This window comes from Balearica regulorum, chromosome 3 (genome assembly GCF_011004875.1).
Source record: "Balearica regulorum gibbericeps isolate bBalReg1 chromosome 3, bBalReg1.pri, whole genome shotgun sequence".
Classification (NCBI taxonomy): domain Eukaryota; kingdom Metazoa; phylum Chordata; class Aves; order Gruiformes; family Gruidae; genus Balearica; species Balearica regulorum.
In genome coordinates this window covers 90,534-114,625 of record NC_046186.1, presented here as the reverse complement: position 1 = coordinate 114,625, position 24,092 = coordinate 90,534, and the positions used below count along the sequence as shown (strand labels likewise).

General features: G+C 50.2%; 1 protein-coding gene across 11 annotated transcripts in view; it reads right to left on the bottom strand.

The window, feature by feature from the left end:
- The window catches only part of IFT172 (intraflagellar transport 172), a 62,792-nt gene that overhangs the window by 25,121 nt on the left and 13,579 nt on the right, over positions 1 to 24,092 (bottom strand). For 6 of the 11 annotated variants that reach the window (XR_012834955.1, XM_075750120.1, XM_075750121.1 and 3 more), the window contains 14 exons: positions 14,678 to 14,821; positions 14,431 to 14,543; positions 13,818 to 13,857; positions 11,291 to 11,356; positions 10,825 to 10,904; positions 9,279 to 9,366; positions 8,205 to 8,419; positions 7,985 to 8,108; positions 6,790 to 6,885; positions 6,012 to 6,173; positions 4,229 to 4,282; positions 3,602 to 3,705; positions 2,861 to 2,946; positions 2,232 to 2,344 (listed from right to left, as the gene is read on the bottom strand). Coding sequence is in view for 10 of the 11 variants with exons in the window: in XM_075750120.1 (XP_075606235.1) it covers positions 2,232 to 2,344; positions 2,861 to 2,946; positions 3,602 to 3,705; positions 4,229 to 4,282; positions 6,012 to 6,173; positions 6,790 to 6,885; positions 7,985 to 8,108; positions 8,205 to 8,419; positions 9,279 to 9,366; positions 10,825 to 10,904; positions 11,291 to 11,356; positions 13,818 to 13,857; positions 14,431 to 14,543; positions 14,678 to 14,821 (1,485 nt within the window). In the remaining variant the exon portion in view is untranslated. Of the gene's footprint in view, positions 1 to 2,231; positions 2,345 to 2,860; positions 2,947 to 3,601; positions 3,706 to 4,228; positions 4,283 to 6,011; positions 6,174 to 6,789; positions 6,886 to 7,984; positions 8,109 to 8,204; positions 8,420 to 9,278; positions 9,367 to 10,824; positions 10,905 to 11,290; positions 11,357 to 11,615; positions 11,668 to 13,817; positions 13,858 to 14,293; positions 14,544 to 14,677; positions 14,822 to 14,937; positions 15,072 to 16,521; positions 17,697 to 24,092 lie in introns of those variants that run through there. The other 5 variants (XM_075750125.1, XM_075750127.1, XM_075750128.1 and 2 more) reach the window with 4 other exon arrangements.

The window sequence follows — 24,092 nt, the reverse complement described above, 5'->3', positions numbered from 1 at the left end:
GATCATGAAGTTGATCAGAGGGCTGGAGCACCTCTCCTATGAGGACAGGCTAAGAGAGTTGGGATTGCTCAGCCTGGAGAAAAGGAGGCTCCAGGGAGACCTAATTGTGGCCTTCTGGTACCTAAAGGAGCTACAGAAAAGATGGAGAGGGACTGTTTATCAGGGTGTGTAGTGACAGGACAAGCAGTAATGGGTTTAAACTAAAAAAGGATAGATTTAGACTAGATGTTAGGAAGAAATTCTTTACTGTGAGGGTGGTGAGGCACTGGAACAGGTTGCCCAGAGAGGTTGTGGATGCCCCATCCCTGGAAGTGTTTAAGACCAGGTTGGATGAGGCTTTGGGCAACGTGGTCTAGTGGAGGGTGTCCCTGTCCTTAGCAGGGGGGTTGGAACTAGATGATCTTTAAGGTCTCTTCCAACCCAAACCATTCTATGATTCCATGATTCTATGATCTTCTTGCCTGCTGCAGTGAGCTGCTTCAGCTGTATCTGTACAATTAAACTAAACATGGCTAGGACATGAGACGAGTACCTGCACATCATAATCTCTAGTGTGAAACCATTACCATTATTTTGGGCATGGTTTTGTCCTGGGTTTACTAGTACTCTCCCAGATAACATTCAGTCGTGGTCTGGGAATCAGCACAAGCCAAGGACCATACTGAACAAGCTATTTGGTTGTGACTATACTGTTTTAGAGAATTAGAGAGTTCATCTTACAGACATAAGCCAAGTTGTTGCAAAGAACACCTTTTTTTTAATCTACATGTTTAAATGCAACATTAGGGCCCTGTGTTGGGTTTACGTGGCAAGGTTTTGGTAGTGGGGGGTCTACAGGGGTGGCTTCTATGAGAAGCTGCTAGAAGCTTCCCCTGTGTCTGATAGAGCCAATGCCAGCCGGCTCCAAGACAGTCCCGCCGCTGGCCAAGGCCAAGCCAATCAGCGCCTCTGTGATAACATATTTAAGACAGAGAAGAACAGTTAGAGAGAGCTTTTGCAGCCGGAGAGAGGAGTGAGAAGATGTAAGAAACTCTGCAGACACCAAGGTCAGTGCAGAAGGAGGGGGAGGAGGTGCTCCAGGCGCTGGAGCAGAGATCCCCCTGCAGCCCGTGGTGAAGACCATGGTGAGGCAGGCTGTCCCCCTGCAGCCCATGGCGGAAGGATGAGGGGGTGTAGAGATTCCACCTGCAGCCCGTGGAGGACCCCACGCCGGAGCAGGTGGAGGCACCTGAAGGAGGCTGTGACCCCGTGGGAAGCCCACGCTGGAGCAAGCTCCTGGCAGGACCTGTGGACCCGTGGAGAGGGGAGCCCATGCCGGAGCAGGTTTGCTGGCAGGACTTGTGACCCCGTGGGGGACCCCACGCTGGAGCAGTTTGGTCCTGAAGGTCTGCACCCCATGGGAGGGACCCACGCTGGAGCAGTTCGTGAAGGACTGTAGCCCATGGGAGATACTCACGTTGGAGAAGTTCATGAAGGACTGTCTCCTGTGGGAGGGACTCCATGCTGGAGCAGGGGAACGATGAGAGGAGTCCTCCCCCCGAGGATGAAGAAGCGGCAGAAACAACGTGTGATGAACTGACCGTAACCCCCATTCCCCGTCCCCCTGTGCCGCTGAGGGGGGGGCAGAGGTTGAAGCCAGGAGTGAAGTTGAGCCCAGGAAGATGGGAGGGGTGGGGGGAGGTGTTTTAAGATTTGGTTTTATTTCTCATTCCTCTACTCTGTTTTGCTTAGTAATAAATTAGATGAATTCCCTCTCTAAGTTCGGTCTGTTTTGCTCGTGACGATAATTAGTGAGATCTCTCCCTGTTCTTATCTCGACCCACAAGCTTTTTGTTATACCTTTTCTCCCCTGTCTGATGAATGAGGGGAGTGATAGAGCGGTTCTGGTGGGCACCTGGCCCCCAGCCAGGGTCAACCCACCACAGGCCCTCATCCTGAGATTAACCCACTTGTCTCTGTCTTACAGCAGAAGAATCTATGATTTTCATTTTCAGATGTGATATAAATGGAGCAAGATGTCTAGTAACTAACTTCAGAATTAGCTATAACTCAAGACCAAACATGCAATGTTGCCAGCTCATGCAATCTGAATATGGCCTATCTTTCACAAAGGAGTGGTCAAAAAATCATGACTTCAGATGTTTCTCACCTCCCTCCATTCAGGCATATCTATCTTTACCTCTCCCCAGGCATGCCAACTTGCCACACTCCCCCAGATGCGCCCGCCTCACCCTCATCTTCTTGTCCCTGAAGAGTAGTTTGTGGCCTGTTTCATTCAGCTCCAGCCAATCAATCTTGCTGTCATGGCTGATAGTGCCAGCGTTGTAGCCACCAGCAAGGTCGACTTGGGAAGGAAAGAAAGGAAACTGTGTAAGTACCTAATGTGCCTCAAAGTGCTGAACATTCAATGCTGTCCCATGGGGATCAAGTGCCTAGGACCTAATTAGGGCAGGACCCCCTGGCAAACACACCGTGACATGAAAAGCAGACCACAGTGACATTTTATCTTGATGCCTTATCAACAGCAGTAACTCCCTCCACCCTTCTGTGAGCATGCACAGATCACAGGCAGTGCAGGCAGCAATATCATCACGCTGAACTGCACAGAATCTCAGGTCCAGGACACAGTCACAGCCACCCACAACTGTGTCCACACCAGGCAGCCAACCTGCCAAAAGCAGGAGAGCCTGGTCTCTAGTGGTCTGCTGCCAGGCAGAGTGAATGCGAAGGGGGGCTTCAGGAATCTGCTGCTTGGTAGAGTGATTGCAAAGAGGACCTTCAGGGATATGCTGCCTGGCACAGAAAATGCAAAGGAATCAGGAAGGCTGGCAAAATACAGGGGAGGGAAGTTTACATTCACCTGTTGCTATAGTCTTGATGTCTATCAGATAAGCCAGTCTCTTGTTCTCCTCCACGCCTCTCTGCCGTCTCTCATTGATACGGACACTATTATTTGAAGGGAATGATGACCATTACCTTTACTACTCTCTAAATTCATCAGACTGAATCACGTACTCCCTCCCACACTCACCTGCAGTTTCCCCAAGCACATGGAGCCTCTTGCAGTTCTCTGACCTGTGACTCTTGCACAGTACCTATGGCTGCCTCGAGTGAGAACAAACCTTTCTCATTCATGGCTTCACTCTGGAAGCTGCTCCTCTGGAACCAGGGTCCCAATAGCAAATTAGTTACGCTGCTTCTACCTCTGAGCAGCCCGTGATCCTCCCTTCTCTTCAATCAGAAAATGGAGTATGGTATTTCAGAGGGACAGAGGAGGTCCTGCTGGCATCCAGAGTCCCTAATAATGCTGTACTAGGACCAGCTGGATGGAGAGATGCCCAAGTACAGGAGGTACCTCTTCAGCAATAGTCAAGTCAGGCTTCAATAAGCATGTATCAGAGGAAAATGGGCTCTTGTGCTTCTAAAACTTTACAACTGTTAAATGTAACCAAACCACCACTGGTCACTGTCAGAAGCAGACTACTCACGTCCCAGTGTCTGGGGGCTGCATTCTACAGAGTGGGACACTTCGAAGTGTATATATGTGAGGCCAGTCTCACAAAATGCCTGTACTGGCCACACAGGCAGGTGTAACACTTACCTGACAAGATGAGGGTTCATGAACTCTGTGCGGACAGACCCCAGGATGTCATTGCTTCCATATTCCACCAGTGTCAGCTCTCCAGCATTAAAGATCATGCAAACCTGAAGGTGAGAGGGGAATATGCTCTTACAGAAAAGCCAGGTAAGCACATACACCTGCCAGTGAGGTGTCCAGAAAAGAACCCTGCTGCACACAAGTCTAAATTCAAACCCTCTGGGATGAGTAAGGAATTGTCCTTGGCTTCTTGTTGTGACTGCCAGCTTTTCCTCAGGGTGGGGATTTTAGTTGTGGGCCTATCAGTCCTGTGGGAGCCAAGCTGTCACCCTGACAGCTGTATTCTGTACCTCTAGCATCCTCTCTGGGTGTTGCTCTTTTACCACTCCTCTCTCCTATAGGGTTATGACTTGTATACCTTGACAGTCCACATACCAAGTTTGTTCTGTACCTGGCATGTGGAAAAGGCAGGTATGGGGAGGAAGCAGATCAGGATCTGCACGGAGAGGGTAAGTCGAGGAAACTGCTGAGAAACAGGGTTTTCCAGAAGTGCACTTGACACTTTTTCTGCCGGTGCACGCACAGCTTTACTCACCATTCATGGGCAGCATCCTGTCCCATCCAACTTACATTCTCATTGTCGAAGAAGAACTTCTCATTCCCTCCAGATCCTTGCCAGGCTACCTACAAAGCAATGGCATGGAGTGAGCAAATGCCAGGCTGACAGCTCCTGCAGGGGACCAGGCTGTAGGCATTGTGGTCCACTGTCCAGCTCTCAACTCCCAAACAGAGAGCAAGAATTACACTGCAGAAGGGATCATGTTCCAGCACTCCAGCTGTCAACACTGTTGTTCAGTTATTCCCAGCTTGCAAGTTCCTCACTTCCCTCTCTTTTTTAACCTCTGCTTCAGACTCCTGTTCTCTCTGTGCAGTATCTTATTGCCTTCTGGACAAGAGGCTTTCATGTAAGCAATGTACTCCCTCTAGTCTACTCTTTCACAGGCACTTCTCCACCTTCCTCAGACTAACTTTATTATAAAAAGCACCCCCCAACAGCCCCTTTGCCTCTGCAATCCTAAATCTTCTCCACAGAATCAGTGCTACCATTTGTGGGGGCAGAATCTCCACACGACATGTAGCTGAAACCCGTCTTTTTTGAGGTCATGTTAGCAATGACTGATCAGCATAGTGCCAGTGGGGGGGAACAACTGATTTGGAATTTGAGAAGAGCACTGAATAATACAATAGTTACTGTGATGACAATAGGCAAGTGGTCAGAGAGGCAGAAAACTGAAAGCCAAGGCTGCAGCTGTCCCTTCCCTCCTTGAGCAACTGCTGCAAGTCACTGCTTCAACAAAACTCCAGTGAGACAGCAAGATGGTAAATGGACTACTCACAACCCTATTCTTTGTAAGAAGTGAGTATAGCTGCTCAACTGAAAGAAAAACTTCTCTGTGCAGTATGATGCAGAGAAACCTGGGAGACTTTGGCCAGATTTTCAGTTGGATTACTAAGTATTAGTATCCTCCCACTCAAATCTGTAGTCAGATTTGATCAATCAATCCCAACTAGATTATTAGCACACCATTAGCCTGATTAAAAGCATATGATACCTGTATGAACAAAGCAAATATGCCCTGAAACTTATTTAATACTTATATCAGACACTAAGCTACTGCCCATGTTCTCTAGACTTGGCACATAGGCTCAGCACTCAGTGGACTGTGAGGCTGAGGGTATGGACAGTTTGTATTAATTGTTTGGTACCAGAAATGATACTGGCATACTCAGAGAAACAGCATAAGCTGTGGTACTGCAGTCATGAATGTTTTTTGTTTTGTTTTTAAACACACTAAGATTCATACATTCACATCTGGAATGTGCCTATGTTTTACATCCAGTTTTGGGCCCCCTAGTACAAGAAAGACATTGATTAATTAGAACAAGTTCAGCAGAATGCCATCAAAATAGTTGGGGCTGAAGCACTTGCTCTGCAAAGAGAGGCTAAAGAAATTTGGCTTCTTCAGCCTGGAGAAGGGAAGGCTTCAGAGACCTCTAGTAAGGTGACGCCAGGTTTATTTTGGCAGATGCACAGTGAAAGGGTGAGAAATGGTCATAAATTAAAACAGCAATTCCAGCGAGACTTAGGAAAAAAGCTTTCCCCCATGAAGACAGTAAAGCATAGGAACAGAGGACCAGAGAAACTGTGGGATCTGAGCTATGACATATGAATTTAATATTGATCTTCCTTTGGGCAGAAAGTTTGATAAGAGACCTCCCAAGGTCTCTTCCAGTCTGAATTATTCTATGACTCTTTGAAAAATAGACGTATTGTTCCTATACAGAAAACACATCCTTTGAGTTACAAAGTTAGGCATTTGACACTCGAGAAATGCAACAGATTCTCCAGTACCTCACTGAGCTTGTTGGAGCTGATGTCACCCAGCAATAATGTGTCTGAGGTATGGGCCACCAGATATCTGTCTTTCCCTAAGATCTTCACCTCATCAATCTCATAACCATACTGGGACTTCAACACAACTCGAGCTCCTGTTGAGAGGTTCTTCACAATAACCTACAGAAAGTGGGAAAAAGCACTATGAGGCCACGCACAAAGGAAGAACACAGACTTCTTGTCCTATGGAAGATTATGCAACAGATGACACTTGGGTATTTAGATGTCCCCTCACATCATTTCATTCTGCTTTTAAAAGAAACTTTATCATTCCTTTTGTACAAGATGACAACTCTAGTAGAAGTGTGGGATCCTCACTTCTGCCATTTAGAAGTTTCTAGCCTAATTGGAGGACTACTCAGGTCCCCGAGGATGAGCCACCCTCTGAGTCCTGCTCTCTCCCCACTGAGTACAGAGGGCTGCCTAGACTGCTAGCTCACCCTTGCTACTTGATTTTGAACAAGATAAAGTTGGCTGAAATTAAACCAATTAAAGGAACCTGCATTTGGCATGGAGGTACCCCACACAAATTCACAAGCTAGGAAATAAACTCCATTGTCTTCGTTCCTAGCCAATTTCCACCCAGCCTTGACCCTGTCCCTGGAATATCACCTATGCCTTTCCTGACAAGTTGCTACAAACAAACGATAGGTGCACAACTCCAAACATGTCTAGCATGTTTTAGCAAGCTTCCCATTTTCATCAAGACCTGTTACCTCATTGGATATTCTCTTACCTGACTTGGTCCCACATATGTAATTTCAAATTTATTTTTGTAAATGCTTCTGCGAAGGCAGCAGTCAAATTGTTCAACTCCTCCACACAGAGTGCCCTGGGGAAACAAACACATTGCACATAGTCAGTGAATTCTGTTAAGGACACATTTTCCAGACCATACTTACATGAAGAGGATCAGAGGTGAGACAGAAATCCACAGGTCCTGGCTGCTGTGGGGAACAAGGCTCAAGCCCCAAGATGCATGAGGACCAGCCCTATCTTGACTTTCTTGAGAGAACAGAAAGATTGAGAAATTCTCAGAGAAACAGAGCTTACCAAATACTGGCAGGTACATGGTAGAGGAAGAGGAGGGGTTAAAAATCACCCTTATTCTCATCGTCCCCATTACCCTTCTCAGTTTCCCCCTTCTCCCTCTCCTAGCCTCCCAATCTCTCCTCCCTTCCAGCAGAATCCTTCCACCTTTATCTCTTTATTTATAGCACCCCCATTCCTTTCACTGATCTCCTATCCTATAGCCCCTTCCCCTTCTCTGCAAGTGTTTGTTCACATGTTCAATTAATTCCCTATCTGAAAAAAACTCAAGGATTCTTGATTGTTGAACATTAAAAGATGCGGAAACTATTAAATAAAAGTTGTAAATAGCAATCTTCTTAAATAATTTAAGTGCTTTAAAGAGTTATTCAACTTAATACAGAAAGATTTCAGAAAGAGTAATTTAAAGAGCTTTAAAGAATTATTTAACTTAATAGAGAAAGGCAGATCAAGGCCCAACGGCTGAAAGTAGAAGACAGACAACCCTGAACTGAAAACATAGCACATAAAGTTTAAGAGATTAGTTTTTATACTGCTTCTCACAGGTGCTCAGAGGAAAGAATGCTCATGAGACTGCTCTAGAGAAGCTATGCTGACCTTATTATGCTTATGTGAAAAAAGGAGGACTGCTGCTACCAATGAGCCATTACACAATTGTCAATGATATTTTACAGCTTCATACTCTGCACACTGCACATCTGACTGTGGCAGTATCCCTTGCACAAGGTTTCAGCCTAGGCATCTTGCGTCGCACATCTAGGTGATGGTGTGACCACTCTCATAAGCTCTCCCTCTATCACATCACTTTGTTCTCAGGAGCACGTGTAAGACTGTCCCTGGCGTGTGACTCAGGCTCAGGGCTGCTGACTGATGATACAAACCGCACAGATCCGTGAACCATCCCTCTTCCATGCTAAAGCTGTGATGGTGTAGAGGTGAGCTATTTCTTTGGGTTTGCCTTCCTCCCAGGCACTGCGGCGTGGGCTCCAGTTCAAAACTCTTAACCTTTGAGAACAGATGAGAAAGCAGAGACATGAAGAACTGTGTAAGGTTGAAGAAGAAAGCACTATAAATGGGAGACTTTACCATCAGGCACCATACCTATCATAGCTGCCAATGACAACAGACTGGCCACCAGGACTGGCAGCTGCTGTGGTGAATTCCTTCTCTGATGAGTCCCGGCTATAGTCAAAGGTTTGAATCACACTGCCCTCCTTCCCATAAGCTACAATCTTTTTATCACAGCCTGCAGCCACAATGCTGTTGGAAGCCCAGGCGAGGGCATAAGGAGGACAGGGATGCATCACCAACTTACCCTACAACAGACAAGAAAGAACATCCTGAACATGTGAATTGCTCTAGCCCCCAACCGGCCTCTGTATTCAGCTATCACAAGGAAACCTGTATGAGGCCCTTCTGTAAAGCCCAGTTCATGGGGGTTGCCCTGTCTGCCTGCCCCAGTCTGTAGGAAGGTAGACAGAAACCAGAACTGAGAGATGTATCAACTATTCCATTCATTTAACTGGGAGAGAAGATTCCTGATGTCAGTAAGAAGACCAGTACCACTAACTAGACTGGGATGCACTCTTATCATATCAGAGTATATGATGGCCTTCAGCGTATCATGGTAGAGAGCAGATACGCTCAAACTGTTTCAGTTGGAGAGAAAAGATCGGGTAAGAATAGCATTCCCTTCACCACAGCTTGAAGCACAGAGATTACTCCTTTTGGGAAGAAGCAGGAGGCTCAGGAGAAACGCTGGGTGCCTAGAGCATCCTGTCCACAGAGCGTGAACTTGGGATCCAGGGTTAACTGGGATAATTATACATTGCTTAGTGGGAAGATGACAACAGCTATTGCCTGAAACCCCACCATTCAAGCATCATTCTCCTGGATACTCTAACATCAGATATTTCCAGACACCTGAAAAGCCTTATGTCTCATACACAAAAACCTAACTTCCCCTCTTACCACCGCACTCAGTGTATTTCAAAGCATCTAGTCACTGTTCCGTCTTCATCAATGCTCTACAAAACCTACGCTAGCAAGCACAGACTGCAGCTCCTCTCCAGACTTGCACTCCCTCACAGCCTGTGATCCCTTTCCAGAGCTCTTGAGCTGGGGAGTAGGCTGTGCAAACAGGAGTTTTGCTCATTGAAGAAGGACCTTCAATACCTGTGATTCACCTGAGCCCTCATCATCAAAGAAGAAGCGCACTATGGTTCCATCTGCATGGCCAGACAGGATTCCTCTCCCCGACACACTGCAAAGAAACACAGACAGGATGATGCAATATTGCAGTAAGACTTGCACCTTTATTTTCATATCCCTGCCCAGAGAAGCCAGTCCCAGGGTCATTGTTGATATTCCTCATCAAAGGAACCTTCACTGAAGACAAGCTGGGTAATGAACACAAAAATATCTAGTACCTGTATCAGTGTCTGTAAAAACAAAGCAGAAAAAAGTATGGGCACTGGAAAGGTGAGTGGCCAGCTAACTATCTTCATCATGTAAAATCGCAATAATGAACTTTCTGTATTACTAAAACAGAGAGGCTAAGTAACCTTAAGTTGAATAATGACCACGCACACAATTTCTTATAGCAAGGTATATCAAACAACCCTTGCATTGGAACTGTTCCAGAAGTGAGGTTGGATATTGTGACACCATGAATCCCTAAAAGCAACACAGTTTAGAGAAAAAACATCTGGACAAACACTCCAAGCCTAAGTCCGTTATTTGTAGCAATAGTCTTGTGTACTTCTTGACACAAGCAGGGAGAAGAGAGCAAGGAAGAAAAAACAGGCCTAATGAAATGTACCCAGAAAGAACACTTTTAAATGATGATTCAAGTACAGAGTACAAATTCTATGAACACGGTAACAATCCAGGAATCATACATCTGTCTTCTGTTGACGGCAATCCCAGATTTGTCATTGACACTACAGCAATAACAGTATGAGTTGTGTTTAGAAATAAAAGAAGGGGGGGGGGGGGGAAGGATTGGGGGATAGGAGGGAAAATGGCAAAGAGAGGTGGGGGAAGAAGGGGGCGTGAAGAGAGGAAGAGAGAGAGAGGAAGTAGAAACCTTCTGGACTAGAGGCAAAGGCAAACAGACTTTGGAGGGATTTCTCACCGCTAGGAAGTCAGAGTCCTAGACTACCTTTAGTTTTTTGAAATTTGTTTAGCACTCAAAACCAAGAATGACACCATTTAGTGAAAATCCCACTGCTAGGACCATGACATATCTTAAATTTTTTAGGTAAAGGATACTAAAGTAGTATGAAATCTTAGTTAAAATGATTTTAAATTGCACTTCATGGTTATTTTTCTAATTATAACCTTGTCACAGTGTTATCTGGCAGAATATTTTGACTTTTTTTTTAGCCCTTAAACTTGACTAATTTTAGTAATTAGCTAGATAAAGTTAACAAATTTAATCTTTATAAAGTCACGGATTTAAATAAATCAAAGTACGTAAGTAATCTCATTAAATGTATTTGAGGGACAACCGAACTGCATAGGCCAGTGTGGCACAGCCAAGTATCAGCTTTTAGGAAGGAATTCTTTCTGGAAAGCACAATATTTTATTATCTCGACAAGGAACTGACAGCAGGAAGAGGCTCTGGCAACCTCTCATGCTGCCGCTAGTTATGCCAGGGCCAATAGTGGGTAAGAGACTGAGCCAAAGCAGTGTAGGCTAAAGAAATGCCATACTCACTTGGAAGTTAGCGAGACCACATAGGAATCTGTCCCATAAATGGTGGAAGACTTGTTGTTCTTTGTATTTGCTAAACGAACCTGAGAAAGAGAATCTGATCAATGTTGCTTCTGTCTGAATGTGGATTTCCCCCAGTGTAACATCCCCAGAGGTTTCCCAGTCCATGACCAGCACCAGAAATCACAGGAAGCTCATTGCTTTCTGGTAGGTTGGAGAAGAAGTGGAAAAGTTGGAGTCACACTTCCACATTTCTAGAAAGGTTTGGGAAAAGGACCAAATGATCCAGTAGAATCTCCAAGGACTAACTGGGAACCAGAACCAGAAAATTCAGGTCAGTGGTGTAATCCCTTTGTTGCTACTCCATACCCAGTGCCACATAGTAATGGCTCCTACCCTGCAGTCCAGGTGCTTGCAGGCCTTGGTAGCCCCTGCATGGAAAAAAAATCAGGCAAATAAGTTTGACTACCTTTCCTTCGGCAAGACCAAAGACAATGATATTCTCCGCTGGCCACAACAAGCAGGTCACAGCACTCTGCCAAGGAAGAGGTAAAAAGAGAGATAAGAGCTCCACCCTACTTAGCTTCTTGCCCCATTGCTACATAAGACAGCTCATGAATGGTAAGACCACTCAGACCAAGAAAGAGAAGAGATGGGGACATTTAGACAGACCTTAAAGTAGGATTGAGGTCCTCCACGCTGAAGCTTAAACTGGATAACAACGAGCTGGGGTAAAGTAACAGGCTCAGAAGGGCTACAGCAGGGCATCAGTTATATCAGATATGTTCAGTATGAATGCTCTTCTGAGAGGATTACTTATTGATCGGATGTGTGGTTTTCCACATGCTATTGTTGAATGTACAAAATGTATTTTAAAAGATTTTTTTCAACAACAAGTATAAAACAAAAATAATTTGACTCTGCCAGCTTTTCTAATAGATATGAGAATACTTGTACATTGGATCTGCATTTGATGAATCAGAAATAGTCTTTATTTTTTCATTTACAAGCCAGATAAGTTATCAGATGCTACCAAGGTCAGATAGAAACAGGTTCATTAAATCCAAACCAAAGGTATTCTCAAAATCTGAGGTGGTGGTCAGGATGAATAAAGCTGACCATGAAACCCAACCTAAGAGAGGGTCAAGAGAGTTAATGAAATTGCTTCACATTTAAACTGAAGAATTTCAGTCAGTAAGAAGGTTGGTGTTTGGCACTGTGCCACTAGACTAGCCTCACTGGCTCATCTGGTCCATTTTAAGCATCTGGGCCTGCTTTAGATATATATACACCCTCATTTATTCATCTCACCTTCTATTCCCTGCTCTTACCATTCACATTCAGCAAATACAGCTACAATCAGATACCAAAATGTAAACTACAACACCCTGGATACCTAAGCTGCTCATAATTTACATGTCCAACCAATGACCAAGACCCATTTTTCTATTACATCTGTTTCCCATACATCTATATGTTTCCCTCATTATCTGCCAGATCCTTATTTTCAGTCTAACACAACCATAAGCAGCTCAGCGGTAGTTTAGTAACAAGCTTCACAAAGTGGTAATGTGCTCAGCTAGTAGTACAAAGAAGTCAAACTTGGACGTACTCATCCTGAGTAGTCCCTAGTAGTACCCTCTAACAGGATGCTTTGTTTGCCAGCAGAGCTGAACAGTGTCACTGGATTCACAAAATGTGTAAGAGTGCCCAACAGGTTTTGCAAATGGCAGGAGAGGGAAAGGGCTCAATAAATGATCTTTCACATTGACTGAACACACCAAAAATTTGTAAATAACAATATTTAGTTACAGGGAAAAAACCAGACACAGTGATAAAACCCCATACATATAGCATTAGAAAAAATAAAGGATTTATTATGATAGAAATGGTAGAAAAGGCATGGGAAAAATCAGAGAATGCGAGAAAAGAGAAATGAACCACTATATTAAAAATATAAAAAAACTGTACACATGCTGTGCACAGCATCTAAGCTTGTGAGAGGCAAGCAGTCTCCCACCAGGCTGTTAGCCAGGTGCTGCAGCAAAGGAGAGTGAGAGGGGCAGGAAGCTACTCCTGCCAGCAGGCAGGTAGCAAGCAATAAACAATGAAAGGACTCTCCAGTGAGGCTACAGGTATCCACACACAGGATAACCACGATGTTCAGGAAAGGGACAAGTGGACACTAAGCCCCTCTTGCTCTCTTTTCCTCATGACATTCTATTCCACTGTCATGACCACTCAGTGCAGCAGCTCAACCACAGAGCACCAAAGGCTGACCAACAGCTTTCTTCACTTATAGCCAGAGCAACAAAACTACATGGGTTCCCCTCCTACAACCAGCAGCGAGTGTTCAGAGAGGCCAGAGGGACTCCTAAGCTGCCCTAAGAGCAGCCACAGTGGTGGGCCATGACCCACCTTTGCCTTTTCCAGATACTTACATCAACCTCAGGACAATCCTTGCCAGAGACCTACTGAATAGACTGCTCTCCGACATACGCAGGCAGAGTTAGAGCAGCAGAACACGAAGAAGGTCAAGGAGATAATCTGACTGAAATTACAAAGCTGAGGCCTTTGAACATGTGGAAACTGTGCTGTTTGACTGAATTCTGCGCACTTTACATTTTGGTTAATAAGGAACTTGGGGCTTAGAGTTGCCAACCTGTGAAAAATAGTTGGGCTCAGAGTCTCTCCTATTTTTCTCTTAAAACATTCTGTCCACTGATACCTAAAGTAGTCCCCAGAGTTTTGTAATTGACTGCACTGATCATTCAACAATTAATTACTGTGTTTACTGACGCATTATGAGGCCTCTGAAGCTTGGCAAGTAATACATGCCTCAAAATTTGGAGATTATCTTTGGATCTACCTGCATCTTTTGGAGATCAAGTACCACTGACAGTTTGGCCAAGCACACCTATGAGTATGAGCAGAGAGACCTCTAATTGCCTACATATGCTGGGCAAAATGGAGTTGAACAGGAGTCTGAGTCTCACCGTTTGGATGAACTTGTTGCATATCACCTTCTTGTCACCCCTGCAGAAAAACGTAGACAAAAAATTCCTATCAGCAAAACTAGTAATACTGCCCATTCTGGTTACTCTACCATTTGCGTTCCATCTGTTTTAATATTGCCAAACCTAGGCCATTTAAGTTTTGTACCACAAACCAACTTTAGGCAGAAAATTAAAACCAAAACCACCCAACTTCTAAGCTTCCAAAATTCTGGTGACCTGCTTTTCTGAGCACCTTTAGCACAACATACACCAGCAAATGAGGCTGAAGTGAGGCAGGTGTGCACCACATCTATGAAACAGGGGACAGCAGCATAGGCTTTACAGCTCCAGCTCCACAGAAGCTCAGCTGGCACATGCTCACACAGGGCTTCAAAAGGGCTGTGTTCAAGGAAAGCCTGTCTGCTGCTCACCATAGAAACATCTAAGTGATTCACTGCAGGTTAGATGATGCATACCGCAGTGTGTATCGGGCTGAGGAGCAGGACAGCACACTGATGCAGGTAGCATCAATACCCAGAAAGCACACTGTACGGCAGGAAGGAGAGTGCCATCCCCTCCTCATGGTCGCTGGACACTCCACCACCAGACTCACCACTCCTCTCCAATCCTGTAGACGTAGACAATGTTGTCCGTTTGGCCGATGGCGATTTTGGTGGAGTCTGGGGAGAAAGCCATGCCTTTGACCACGTAGCTTTTCCTGCCATACTGTGGAGAGGATGGCAGTGTGAACCACAGGGAAAGGCTGCCCTGTCCCAAGCGCACTTGCACCAGCCCACAGACCACGACTGCGCCCGTCGCTGCAGGCCCCGGTGGCAGCAGGCCGGACCCCTGGCCCTCACCTTGGCGTCAGCGGGCTTGGTGGAGAACTTGTCACGCCGCTCGCCCTGCTCGTCGTACAACAGCACCACCCGGTCCGCGGTGCACACGGCGAACCGGGTGCTGCTGGCCGACCAGGCCATGCAGGTCACGCGCGCGGTCCCGTCCTGCGGGACACACACACAGCCTCAGCACCGCCGCCCCCCGGCCTGCCCGCTCCCCCTCCCGCCCGCTCCCCCCCCCCCCGCCCAGCCCGGCCCGGCCCGGCCCGGCCCGGCCCGACCTGCGGGGCCAGCAGAGTCCGCACGTGCCGCAGCTGCATCGCGCCGAACGCCGGGGCCGGACCCGGGACCGGGACGGGCCCGCACCACCGCCGCCACCGCCGGCCCCACCTCGCCCCGCCCCCGTTGCCGTGGCAACCCCAGCGCCTCCGCCGCTGCTGACGCCAGCGCGCCGAGCCCAGCGGCAGACGCTCCTCCTCTCCCCGTCACCTCGGTACCGGCAGGACTCGGACGCGGCTCTGGTTCCGTTATGGAGGCGCTGCGGGCGGCGGGGCGCGCCGTGCTGCGGAGCCCGCGCCTCGCCCGGCACGGCCTGGGGCTCCGCCGGCGGCGCAGTGAGTGTAGGCCGCGGCTGCCGGGGAACGGGCGGGGGCCGCGGCCCGGGCTCACCTGCGGCGCGGACCGGGCGGGGCGGGGCATCGCTCCGGGCACGGGAGCCTGCATCTCGGTCTGGTCGGGCCCGGCACGCGGCTGCTGCCTGCTGTGGGGAGCGGTACGGGGCACGGCTGTGGCCGTGCCGTGGGGCCGCGGGCTGAAGCGGCGTGGAGGTGCCGTGGGGCAGGCTGTGGGACTGCAGGCCGAGGCCCTCCCTGCCGTGCACCTCTCGCTGCCAGCCTCTTGCCCCACTTTTGAATTGAGGCCACCTGCGCCAAGGCCTTGGGCGGCTGTGACAGGCGGTGCTGGGTGCTGGAACACTCTGTGCCTTACCCGTGGGCACCCTCCCCAGCCTGTGCAGGCCTTGGCCTCTTTGAACCGTTGCGTTTGGTCCTCTGCAGGCACGAACACATGTGCAAGTGAGTTTGGCAAGCTTGCATGTTGCTCGTTGCGGGCTGACTGCCGTGCTGTCTGTGGCACAGCCAGATCCAAGACTGACCCCACAGACCCAGCAGGAGGGCTGTGCCTGGGCTTTCTCAGTCTCAGCTGCCCAAACGGTTTGTTGGAGCAGCAGGCAGCCCTGGCATGTGTGGGCTGCTCTCAGAGTGAGACAGTGCTCTTCTATGCTGGGTAGAGGTTCCTGATGCCTGCATGGTACCAGGTGAGTTCCCTGGTAGTAGTCATTTGTGCAGGAGTATGCTGTGCAAATAAGGTCTCCTGATTTCCCTGTGGGTTCAGGTTATTCCAATTATGAGTTGAAGCCTTCTGCAAGTGTGCCAGTTATGTTCAGGGAGCTAATCCCAGGAAAGAGATGAAAAATAACCCTGAAAAGTATTAGCTTAGTGTGAACAGCAGATACCTAAGCAATTCCCAGGGAGTGTACAAATCTGGTGTTTGTAGCAGAGTGTTTAACTTTTGTGTTCCTATTCCTTTCCTGTGTGGGCTGAATCCCCAAGAAGAGAGAGACTGTGACTTCTTGTGTATTAGCCCTTCTGCGTATCTCCTCTCTCACCATTCTTGTGCTTTGGGATTTGAGGAAAGTAAGCATGTGCTAACATCTGCTTCGACTCTCCTTGAAAATTATCACCAGGAAGTGCTTGGCACAAGAGAATTGGTCCTTTGTGTGTGGCACGCTAGTCTGATAACTAAAGCTTTTGCCTTCGATGAGAGTGAACTTTCTGTTGAAGCCAAGGGCTTTGTCTTGTGGGAGCAGAGGTTGAATGGATGTTCCTACAGTGCTTATTTGGTTGTTCTCTGCCAACAGTAGTGGTATCAGGACTGACTGTAGGGCCAGGGCTCCTTCTCCCACCAGCACATCTGCTGTGTGGCAGAACATGCTGGTGAATTGGACTGGTTTTTGAAGGAAGTTGGAGATCCTCAGGACTGTCCCGAGGCAATCTTTCTTGAGTGAACAGACACTCTACCCATTGGGTTTTAAATTTTTTTTTTCTTGACTGGAGCAATGGGGTTTGAAAAGAGAAGATACAGGAAACAAGCCAGTGCCCCTTTAATTCTGTGACCTGCAAAGTAATGCACATGGGAGCTCTCTTTCCTCTGTGCATTGGAGTTCATCCATAAAATCCGTTTTCCTGAAAGCTAGTTTGCATCATTGAAATACCAGTCTGAGCTCTTCCTTAACACAATCTTTGTGGTGCAGTTGCTTCCCAGTCACCTCAGCTTGGATCACGAGTGCTGGACAAGCTGCCTCTTCTCTGGCAGCCTGCTGCTGTAAATGGTAGCTACCAGAGGGTTTGACTTTGGTTACACTGGGACAACTTTGGGATTTTGATCTGACCACGTGTGGCAGCAAATGCTGCTGTTCTTGCTGTGCCAGCGGCTTAGGTGGGGGAGATGAATGCAGTACTGAGAACATCCTGCTTGTTGTGAAATAGATGAGACCCAGGAATTAAAGGTTTTTGCAGATAGCAGTAAACACTGCAGCATCTGAGACCCTGTGCAGATATGCAGGAGCTTATTATCTGTGCTGACAGAGCGTGTACCTCCAGGGATGCATGACTAAAGCTTTGAGGGTGAACTATCCTGTCATTCCATTCCTCTTCTAAGAACATCACAGAGCCAGGAGAGTGCCCTGCTGAGTGCAGATAGCAGCACTGCTGCTGGGAGTAGTGAAGCTGCAACAAGGTGGGGGTGGCTCTGCTGGGACAAGCCATGGGACTGCTGGCACGTGGCTTCCAAGGCATTTTGTCTTTGCAGAGCTTCCTGAGAGCTGGGCTGATATGCAGGAGCCACTGCTTGAGGGGATGTGCTTCACACTCAAGTATCTAGGCATGACGCTGGTAGAAAAACCCAAAGGAGAAGACATGGCTGCTGCTGCCATCCGCAGGATCATGGCCACGGTGAGAGCTGGCCCTGGGGCCCTGCTGTGCTGGGGTGGAGAAGAGCCAATTCAGAGCCCAGCCCCTGGACTCTCGGGAAGTGTCCATGTCCCAGCCCTGAACCCCAGTGAGGGACTGTGCTGTTCCCAAGAGGAGGGTGGCATGCAAGAGGCTGGCTGCTCTCTGCCTGTGTGCTGTGAGGGAAGCTGTCTTCCTGCAGGACAGCCGCTGCTGCCTGCTCCCACACCAGGAACATGGCTAGGAGCAGAGCTGTGCCTGTCACAGCAGGGAGAGGAGGGTGAAATACTGGGGGAGGTGGGATCTGTCCTTTCCCATGTGCACGGCAGTAGTGTGAACGGATTCCAGGGGTGTTCTCTGCAGGGCGTGCCTGATCTCCAGGCTCTGCTTTCCCATCCCTACAGCAGGAGCCTTTACAGCAAGGGTCTAAGTGGGTGGCACTCCATACAGAGTCTGGGGGACTCCTGCCAGCAAGGGGGGGTGTGAAGACCCTTGCCAGATTTGCAGAGGTGTCTGGTGTCTCCCTACTGCCAGGCACGGGTGGGAGCTCGCAAGTTCCAGAAGGTGATTCTGACAGTGTCTCCAAGGGGCATCTCGCTGCAGGATGCAGACACAAAGGAGATGGTTGAGAACATCTCCATCTACAGGTGGGCATGGCATGTGGAGGGCCTGGGTGTTCCCCAGCAGCCAGCTGGAGACTGATGGGATCTTGAGCAGCCAGGGAGGGCTGGGCCTTCTGTCACTGGTACCTTCAAGCTTAGGTCTTCCTTTGGCTCCCTGAGGCCCATGCCCTCTCCCTGCTGTGACCCACAGCACTGCCTGGGGCTGAATGCAGGCAGGGTCCTGGGTGGCCTTGAGTTCCGGGTCAGTCCATCTGTCTCTTCCCTGGGCCTTGCTTGTCTCTTCTGGCATTCAAGCAGGATGTCAAAGCTGGTGGTTGGAAAGCCCCACAGTTAGGGCAGGACTGCATGTCTGTCTCTCTCCACTGACAAAGGACTGCTCTTCTGGCTGCAAGGGCATGAAGGTGCCATAGACTGCAGCTTACTCAGGTTGGCTAAAGGCAGTTGCTGTGAGAGCTAATGTGGGAGTTTTTTAACTACCAGCTGTGCTTTGGCTGGGTTGGGTGTCTGTGGGTGCGGGGTGTGAGGGGAGTGTGGCTGCAGGCTGGTGGCTAGATGGGAAGCAGAGACAGGACATCTCATTGGTGCAAAATTTGGGTCTTAGCACCAGAGCTGATGTGCTAAGGCAGACCATCCTGCTGCCTGACCTCCAATCATGTCCTTGGAGGCAGTCACCCACCCTTCTATGCTCCTTTTGTCCCAGTGCTTGAGTTCATACATTGGGTCAAAGTGGGCATCAGAGGACCAGGAAGCACACTGAGGCAGCACAGGAGGGAAGGCCTGTGGGTGCAGAGATCTCTTACTAGCTGTAGGTGCCAGGCAGCCTCTGGCCCTTGCTGGGGGATTGGGCTACCTGATCATCTGGGGCAGATGAAAGCCTTAGGCTGTCAGCACTGCTGGTTGGTGTGCTGGGAGCACAGCAGAAGACCTGTGCTGGGGTCCCTTATTGCCCTGAGCAGCTCCTCTCTGCCTGCAGGATCTCGTACTGCACAACAGACAAACTGCAGAACAAAGTCTTCGCTTATGTTGCCCAGAGCCAGGAGAGCGGGGCGCTGGAGTGCCATGCCTTCCTCTCACCCAAGAAGAAGATTGTAAGCACTTCCCTTCTGCTCTTGGCTCCGTGAGGTAAGGGTGGGAGCAAGGGCCTTTGTTCTCCCCCTTCAGAGAGAGAAGGCCCTTACCTCTGTGCACCGCAGCTGGAAATGGAGCTGGGGACCATGTGTGCTCACACACTGCAGAGGCAGGTGGTGAGCAAAAGGAGGTCATTCTGTCCTCTGGGTTCTCCTCTTGGGGATGGCTGGCCCACATGGGCAGACCAACACAGTATTGAGACCTGGCCTTCGGTGTGTGTGTGCGCTGCAGAGAAAGGCAGTGAGGGAGGCCTGGGGGCTCTCAGATTTCATGGTGGGGGGGGTCTCCTGGCTTGAGGGCCCAGATGGAAGCAGACATTCCCTCTCTTTCCTGTATGCAGGCTCAGGCTGTGACTCTGACCGTGGCCCAGGCCTTCCAGATGGCACTTGATCTCTGGGAAGCAGCACATGCAGGTAGGAGAAATTTCTCAAACATGTCCCTCTGCCTAGCCCTAGGATAGGGGTCTCCAGTGCAGGACCCTGTCATGGGCTGTGTGGAGGAGAGATGTCTCGCTACCTGGCTGGTGAAACACCAAGCAGGGAGAGTGTTGTCCCTGCTGTTGTGTTCTCTGCCATGGCGCCATCTGGCTGGGGCAGGGTGGGGGGCATCCCTGCTATCCATGGTGATCTCTTCTGCATTGCTGAGCTGTAGCACAGCTCAGGACCCTGTGTTACCTGCCCTGAGCAGTGTTCCTGCACCCTTGTTTGCATCCTCCCCTGAGTGCTGCAGGGGTATCTGTCTCTTGCCCACAGTCCTGCCTGTACATCCTCTGCTGGGCCTTCTCCAGGTTGCAGGCACTAACATTGCTGCTTTTGCCCTGTCCCAGGCTCTAGGCAGGAACAGCCCTTTCACCCTTCATGTGTCTTGGAGAGCAGTGAGCCCGGCAGACCAAGTGAGACAGCCCCCCCGGGGAGCCCTCCCTTCAGACACCAGTTTGGGGTACAGTATGTGCAAGTCTGGCCCATGCCCAGGGTTGTCTCGCATTAGGGTAGGAAAAGAGTAACCCTTACACAGCTCCCTCCTCCTGACCTTCCAGGACCTGTTGATATCTGCGCAGCCTCCCTCACACATGGTGGCCTGACATGTCTGGCTCACAAGGCAGGCACAGTTCCTCAGGTGGTCTTTGCTCCAGGAGCTCTCCTGTCAGGCCCAACATTGCTGCAGCCCTCAGCCCTCCTCTGCTGGCATTGTTAAACAGGGAGCTGGGACCTGTTCTGCACACTTGGTGCCATGGCTAGGGGTGAGACAGTGTCTCTGAAGGAGAGGACCCTGTGGTCATCATCTTGCCAGTCTGGGCTAAGGTTCAGCCCTGCCCATCTGCATGACACCTATTGCATGTCTGGAGCCAATCGAAGCATTGCCAGTGTTGCTGGTTTCACCATGTCTTTGCCCAGGAGCCTCTGGACGCTTGGTCCTTGGCCTCATGTTTCCAGTGCTGGTCCAGCCTGGCAGTGCTGGGGGTCATACTTGCTTACAGCCTGCTCGCAGGTGGTTCTCTGCCTGGCCCTCTAGCTGCAAGATGTGCTCACCCCACTCCTATCTCTGGGCAAAGGTATGCTGTGTGCAGCAGCTGTCTCAGCTTGTTCCCTGCTCACAGCCTGTGTTTGGTGCTCTGCTGGCTGGAGGGGATGTGAGAAGAGTCATGATCTGTCTCTCCCCTTGTGTGCCTGAGGATTCCAGCAGCCCAGCACCGCAGGTGCTATCTTTCCCCCTACTGCCTATAGGCACGCTTTGTGCCATGCCTGGTGGGTGACTGTCTTGTGAAGGGGCCAGGGACTGCCCTGCTGCTCCAGAACAGACTCTGGGCAGCCCAGCCTCGCTCCTGGCAGAGACCTGTCCAGGCAGTGAGGTGTCACAGTGGTTTTTTGGTTTATTTGTTTGTTTGTTTGCCAGGAGGAGGAAGATGAGGAGGAAGATAATGTCGGTGAAACCTTATCTGGGTAGGTAGTGAGCTGCTGCTTGTGTTCAGGAATCTCTCTAATGAACCCTCTTTTGTTTCCTGCTCTGTGCGCTGTGCAAGGGGAGCTGCTGGGGCCATGGGCATGGCGGGAGCATGGAGGAGATCTGCGTGGGAGCAAGGGGGAGCTTCCTGCTGCTTTCTCTGCTTGTCAGCTGAGACGTCGAGTGAACAGGGACCTGAGCTGTGGAGGGGCAGATCTTGCAGTTTGGCTTTTGCAGTGCTGTGGGGGACAGGTGGTGACCCTCAGGATGTACCCAGAGATGTTACTTGTTCTGTTTCTGCCACTCTTTGCTGAGGCTAGCCTATTCAGACGTGCTTCTCAGGTGGGACTCAGAGTTATCTTCCTCCCACTGATTTCCCTGGGGCTTGGACCAGGATGGAGGCCTGGTCATGCTGACTTCTACGTGGACTAAGGCCTCGGGTTGAGTTGATGGTATCAGTCCAGCAATGGAGGATTAACCCATAGGTCTTTGCAGAAGTGCCAGTGGGTATGAGAGGCCTGTTCCACTGTGGCTGTTCTCCATGTGTCTGGCACCTGGCTGGGGCCTGTCAGCACTGCAGGGCTGAGCCTGGTCTGAGCTGGTATCAGCCAGGAACCAGTGCACGCACACACTGGAGCTATGTCTGCGGCACTGTGAAGTGGTAGCCCTTTGTACGTGGGGGCTCCTGATGGGAAGGAGATACGGCTTTGCAGCCTCGGGAGAGGCAGGTGTAGGGAAAGGGTTTGGTAGCAAGTGGGCTAGGACCTTCTGCACTCTGAATGCCTGGTACTGCTGTACCATGCCTGTGTTATCAGGGATGTGAGCATGCTGCGTCTCTCAGGAGGCCTTGCTTGGGGTGTGATGGGTGCTCTGTTCTCTTACAAAGCAGCATGGAGGAGCTGGGGAGGAGAGCCCACAGCCCAGCAGGTAAGTTCCTTCAGTGCTGCTTTGCCACATCGCCCAGCATGTCCTCTGCAGGGGGAGGGGGCTGATGGCTCACCTGGGAAGGTCTGCTTCCCTTCCTAGGCTGTGCTAGGTTCCCAACCGCATGCCTCATGGACTGGGTCTTCCTCTCTCTTGCTTTTCAGAGTCAGCACCTCTTGTGCCCAGAGCGAGCTCTCCTACTGCACAGCTACTGTGCTACCGCTTGGGGCAACCCCCAGACAGCTGGAAGGGGCTGGGAAGGGTTGGAGACCTCCCCACAGCTGGCCCCAGGACTGCTGACCCTAAGACTCCTCTGGGCTAACCCAAATCTCTGCAACAATGGACCAGCCACTCAGGATTCACCCTGTGCCTGCACCTGGGCCAGACAGTGCCTACCCCTGGCACTGCCCACCAGGCACAGAGTCTGCTGGCACTGCTGCCATGCAGCGTACAGACTGTGACACCTGCTCCTTGTCCTGCTCTCCGCCTGCATGAGTCGCCTCAAACTGCAGTTGCTCCCTGCTCCCAGCTCAGGCTGGTGGACCGGTGCTCCTCGCTCTGCCTGCTCCCAGCGCATGCAGAGCCACCCCAAGTGCCCTGAGCCCACAGGATGCAGACAGTGCTTCTCAGACTGCACTGTGTCTGACCTGCCTCACTTGTTTCTCCTGCCTTGCTCTTAGTGGTGGAGACTGGGGACCAGCTGAGGCTGAGTGGCCCCCTGGAGATGGTGGAGGACTTGCTTGGTGTGTGTGTGACCCTCAGGAAGCAATAGCTCTTGGCCTGGAGGAGTGAGGGAGGAAGGCCTTACCCCTGCAGTTTAGCCCCATACCCTCTCGCTAGTGAAATGAGCTGGTTTTTAAAGGAAAGCTCTGCCTTTATAGCGAAATAAACTGAGGGGGTTTTTTTTTTACTGTTGTCATTTGGGTTTGAGTGCTGGATGGGGTGCAATGCACAAGTGTGCAAGGTACCGTGTTTTCTGCTGCACTGCCTGCAGTGAGGTTTCTTCACCTGCAGTGAGGGCCTGGGCTGTGCCCTGAGCTCATGGAGCCTGCAGCTTCCCTGGAGCTCCATCTTCCTCAGCTGCTGGCCCTGAAGGAGCTATTTCCCCTGTGCTGAGGGCTGCCAGGGCCCAGGGTGGCCCTTGTTATCTGATGGGGGAGCTGGTCCAGGCTGTGCTGGACTGGTATGTCTTGAGCACCTGGGAATGTCATCTGCACAGATGGGAGCTGATGGCTGACCATGCTGAGGCCAGGGAGGACACAAGCCCCCTGTATGCCAACAGGTCTCAGTCTCTTCCCCTGTGTGCCTGCTCTGTGGTGCCTTTGTCCTGCTGCATGCCTGGCTGTGGTCTGGAGACATGGGCAAGCTGTGCACTTGGTTTCCCTCCCCAGAGAGAGCAGGGGAGGCTGCAGCCAGCAGATGGTTTCTCTGGCAAGTAACAGTTTGCAGCTGCTTTCTGGCTGAGGACCTTGCTGCTGGATTCCTGTCACATCGCAGCACATCTCCCCTTCTAAGGCTGGTGACACTGACAGCTGCAGCTGAGCAGTACTTACTGTGTGCAGCCTGGGGCGACAGAGCTGGTCTCCCACCGAGTGCCATGGGCAGGTGCTGTGAGGAAAGTTTGCACTCTAGGGAGGCTTGGGTCCCTGCAGGTCAGTCAGAGCTGTGCTTTGTTTTTCTCACTTGTGGTTTTGTGCATTGAGGCATGGTCTCATGCCTTTCCTCTCACAGCTGAGGGCACAGAGCAACCCGTAGATGTTTTTGGGATTGCTAGGGTGAGCAGGTCATTGTCACAGCCTCAGCTTCCAGCAC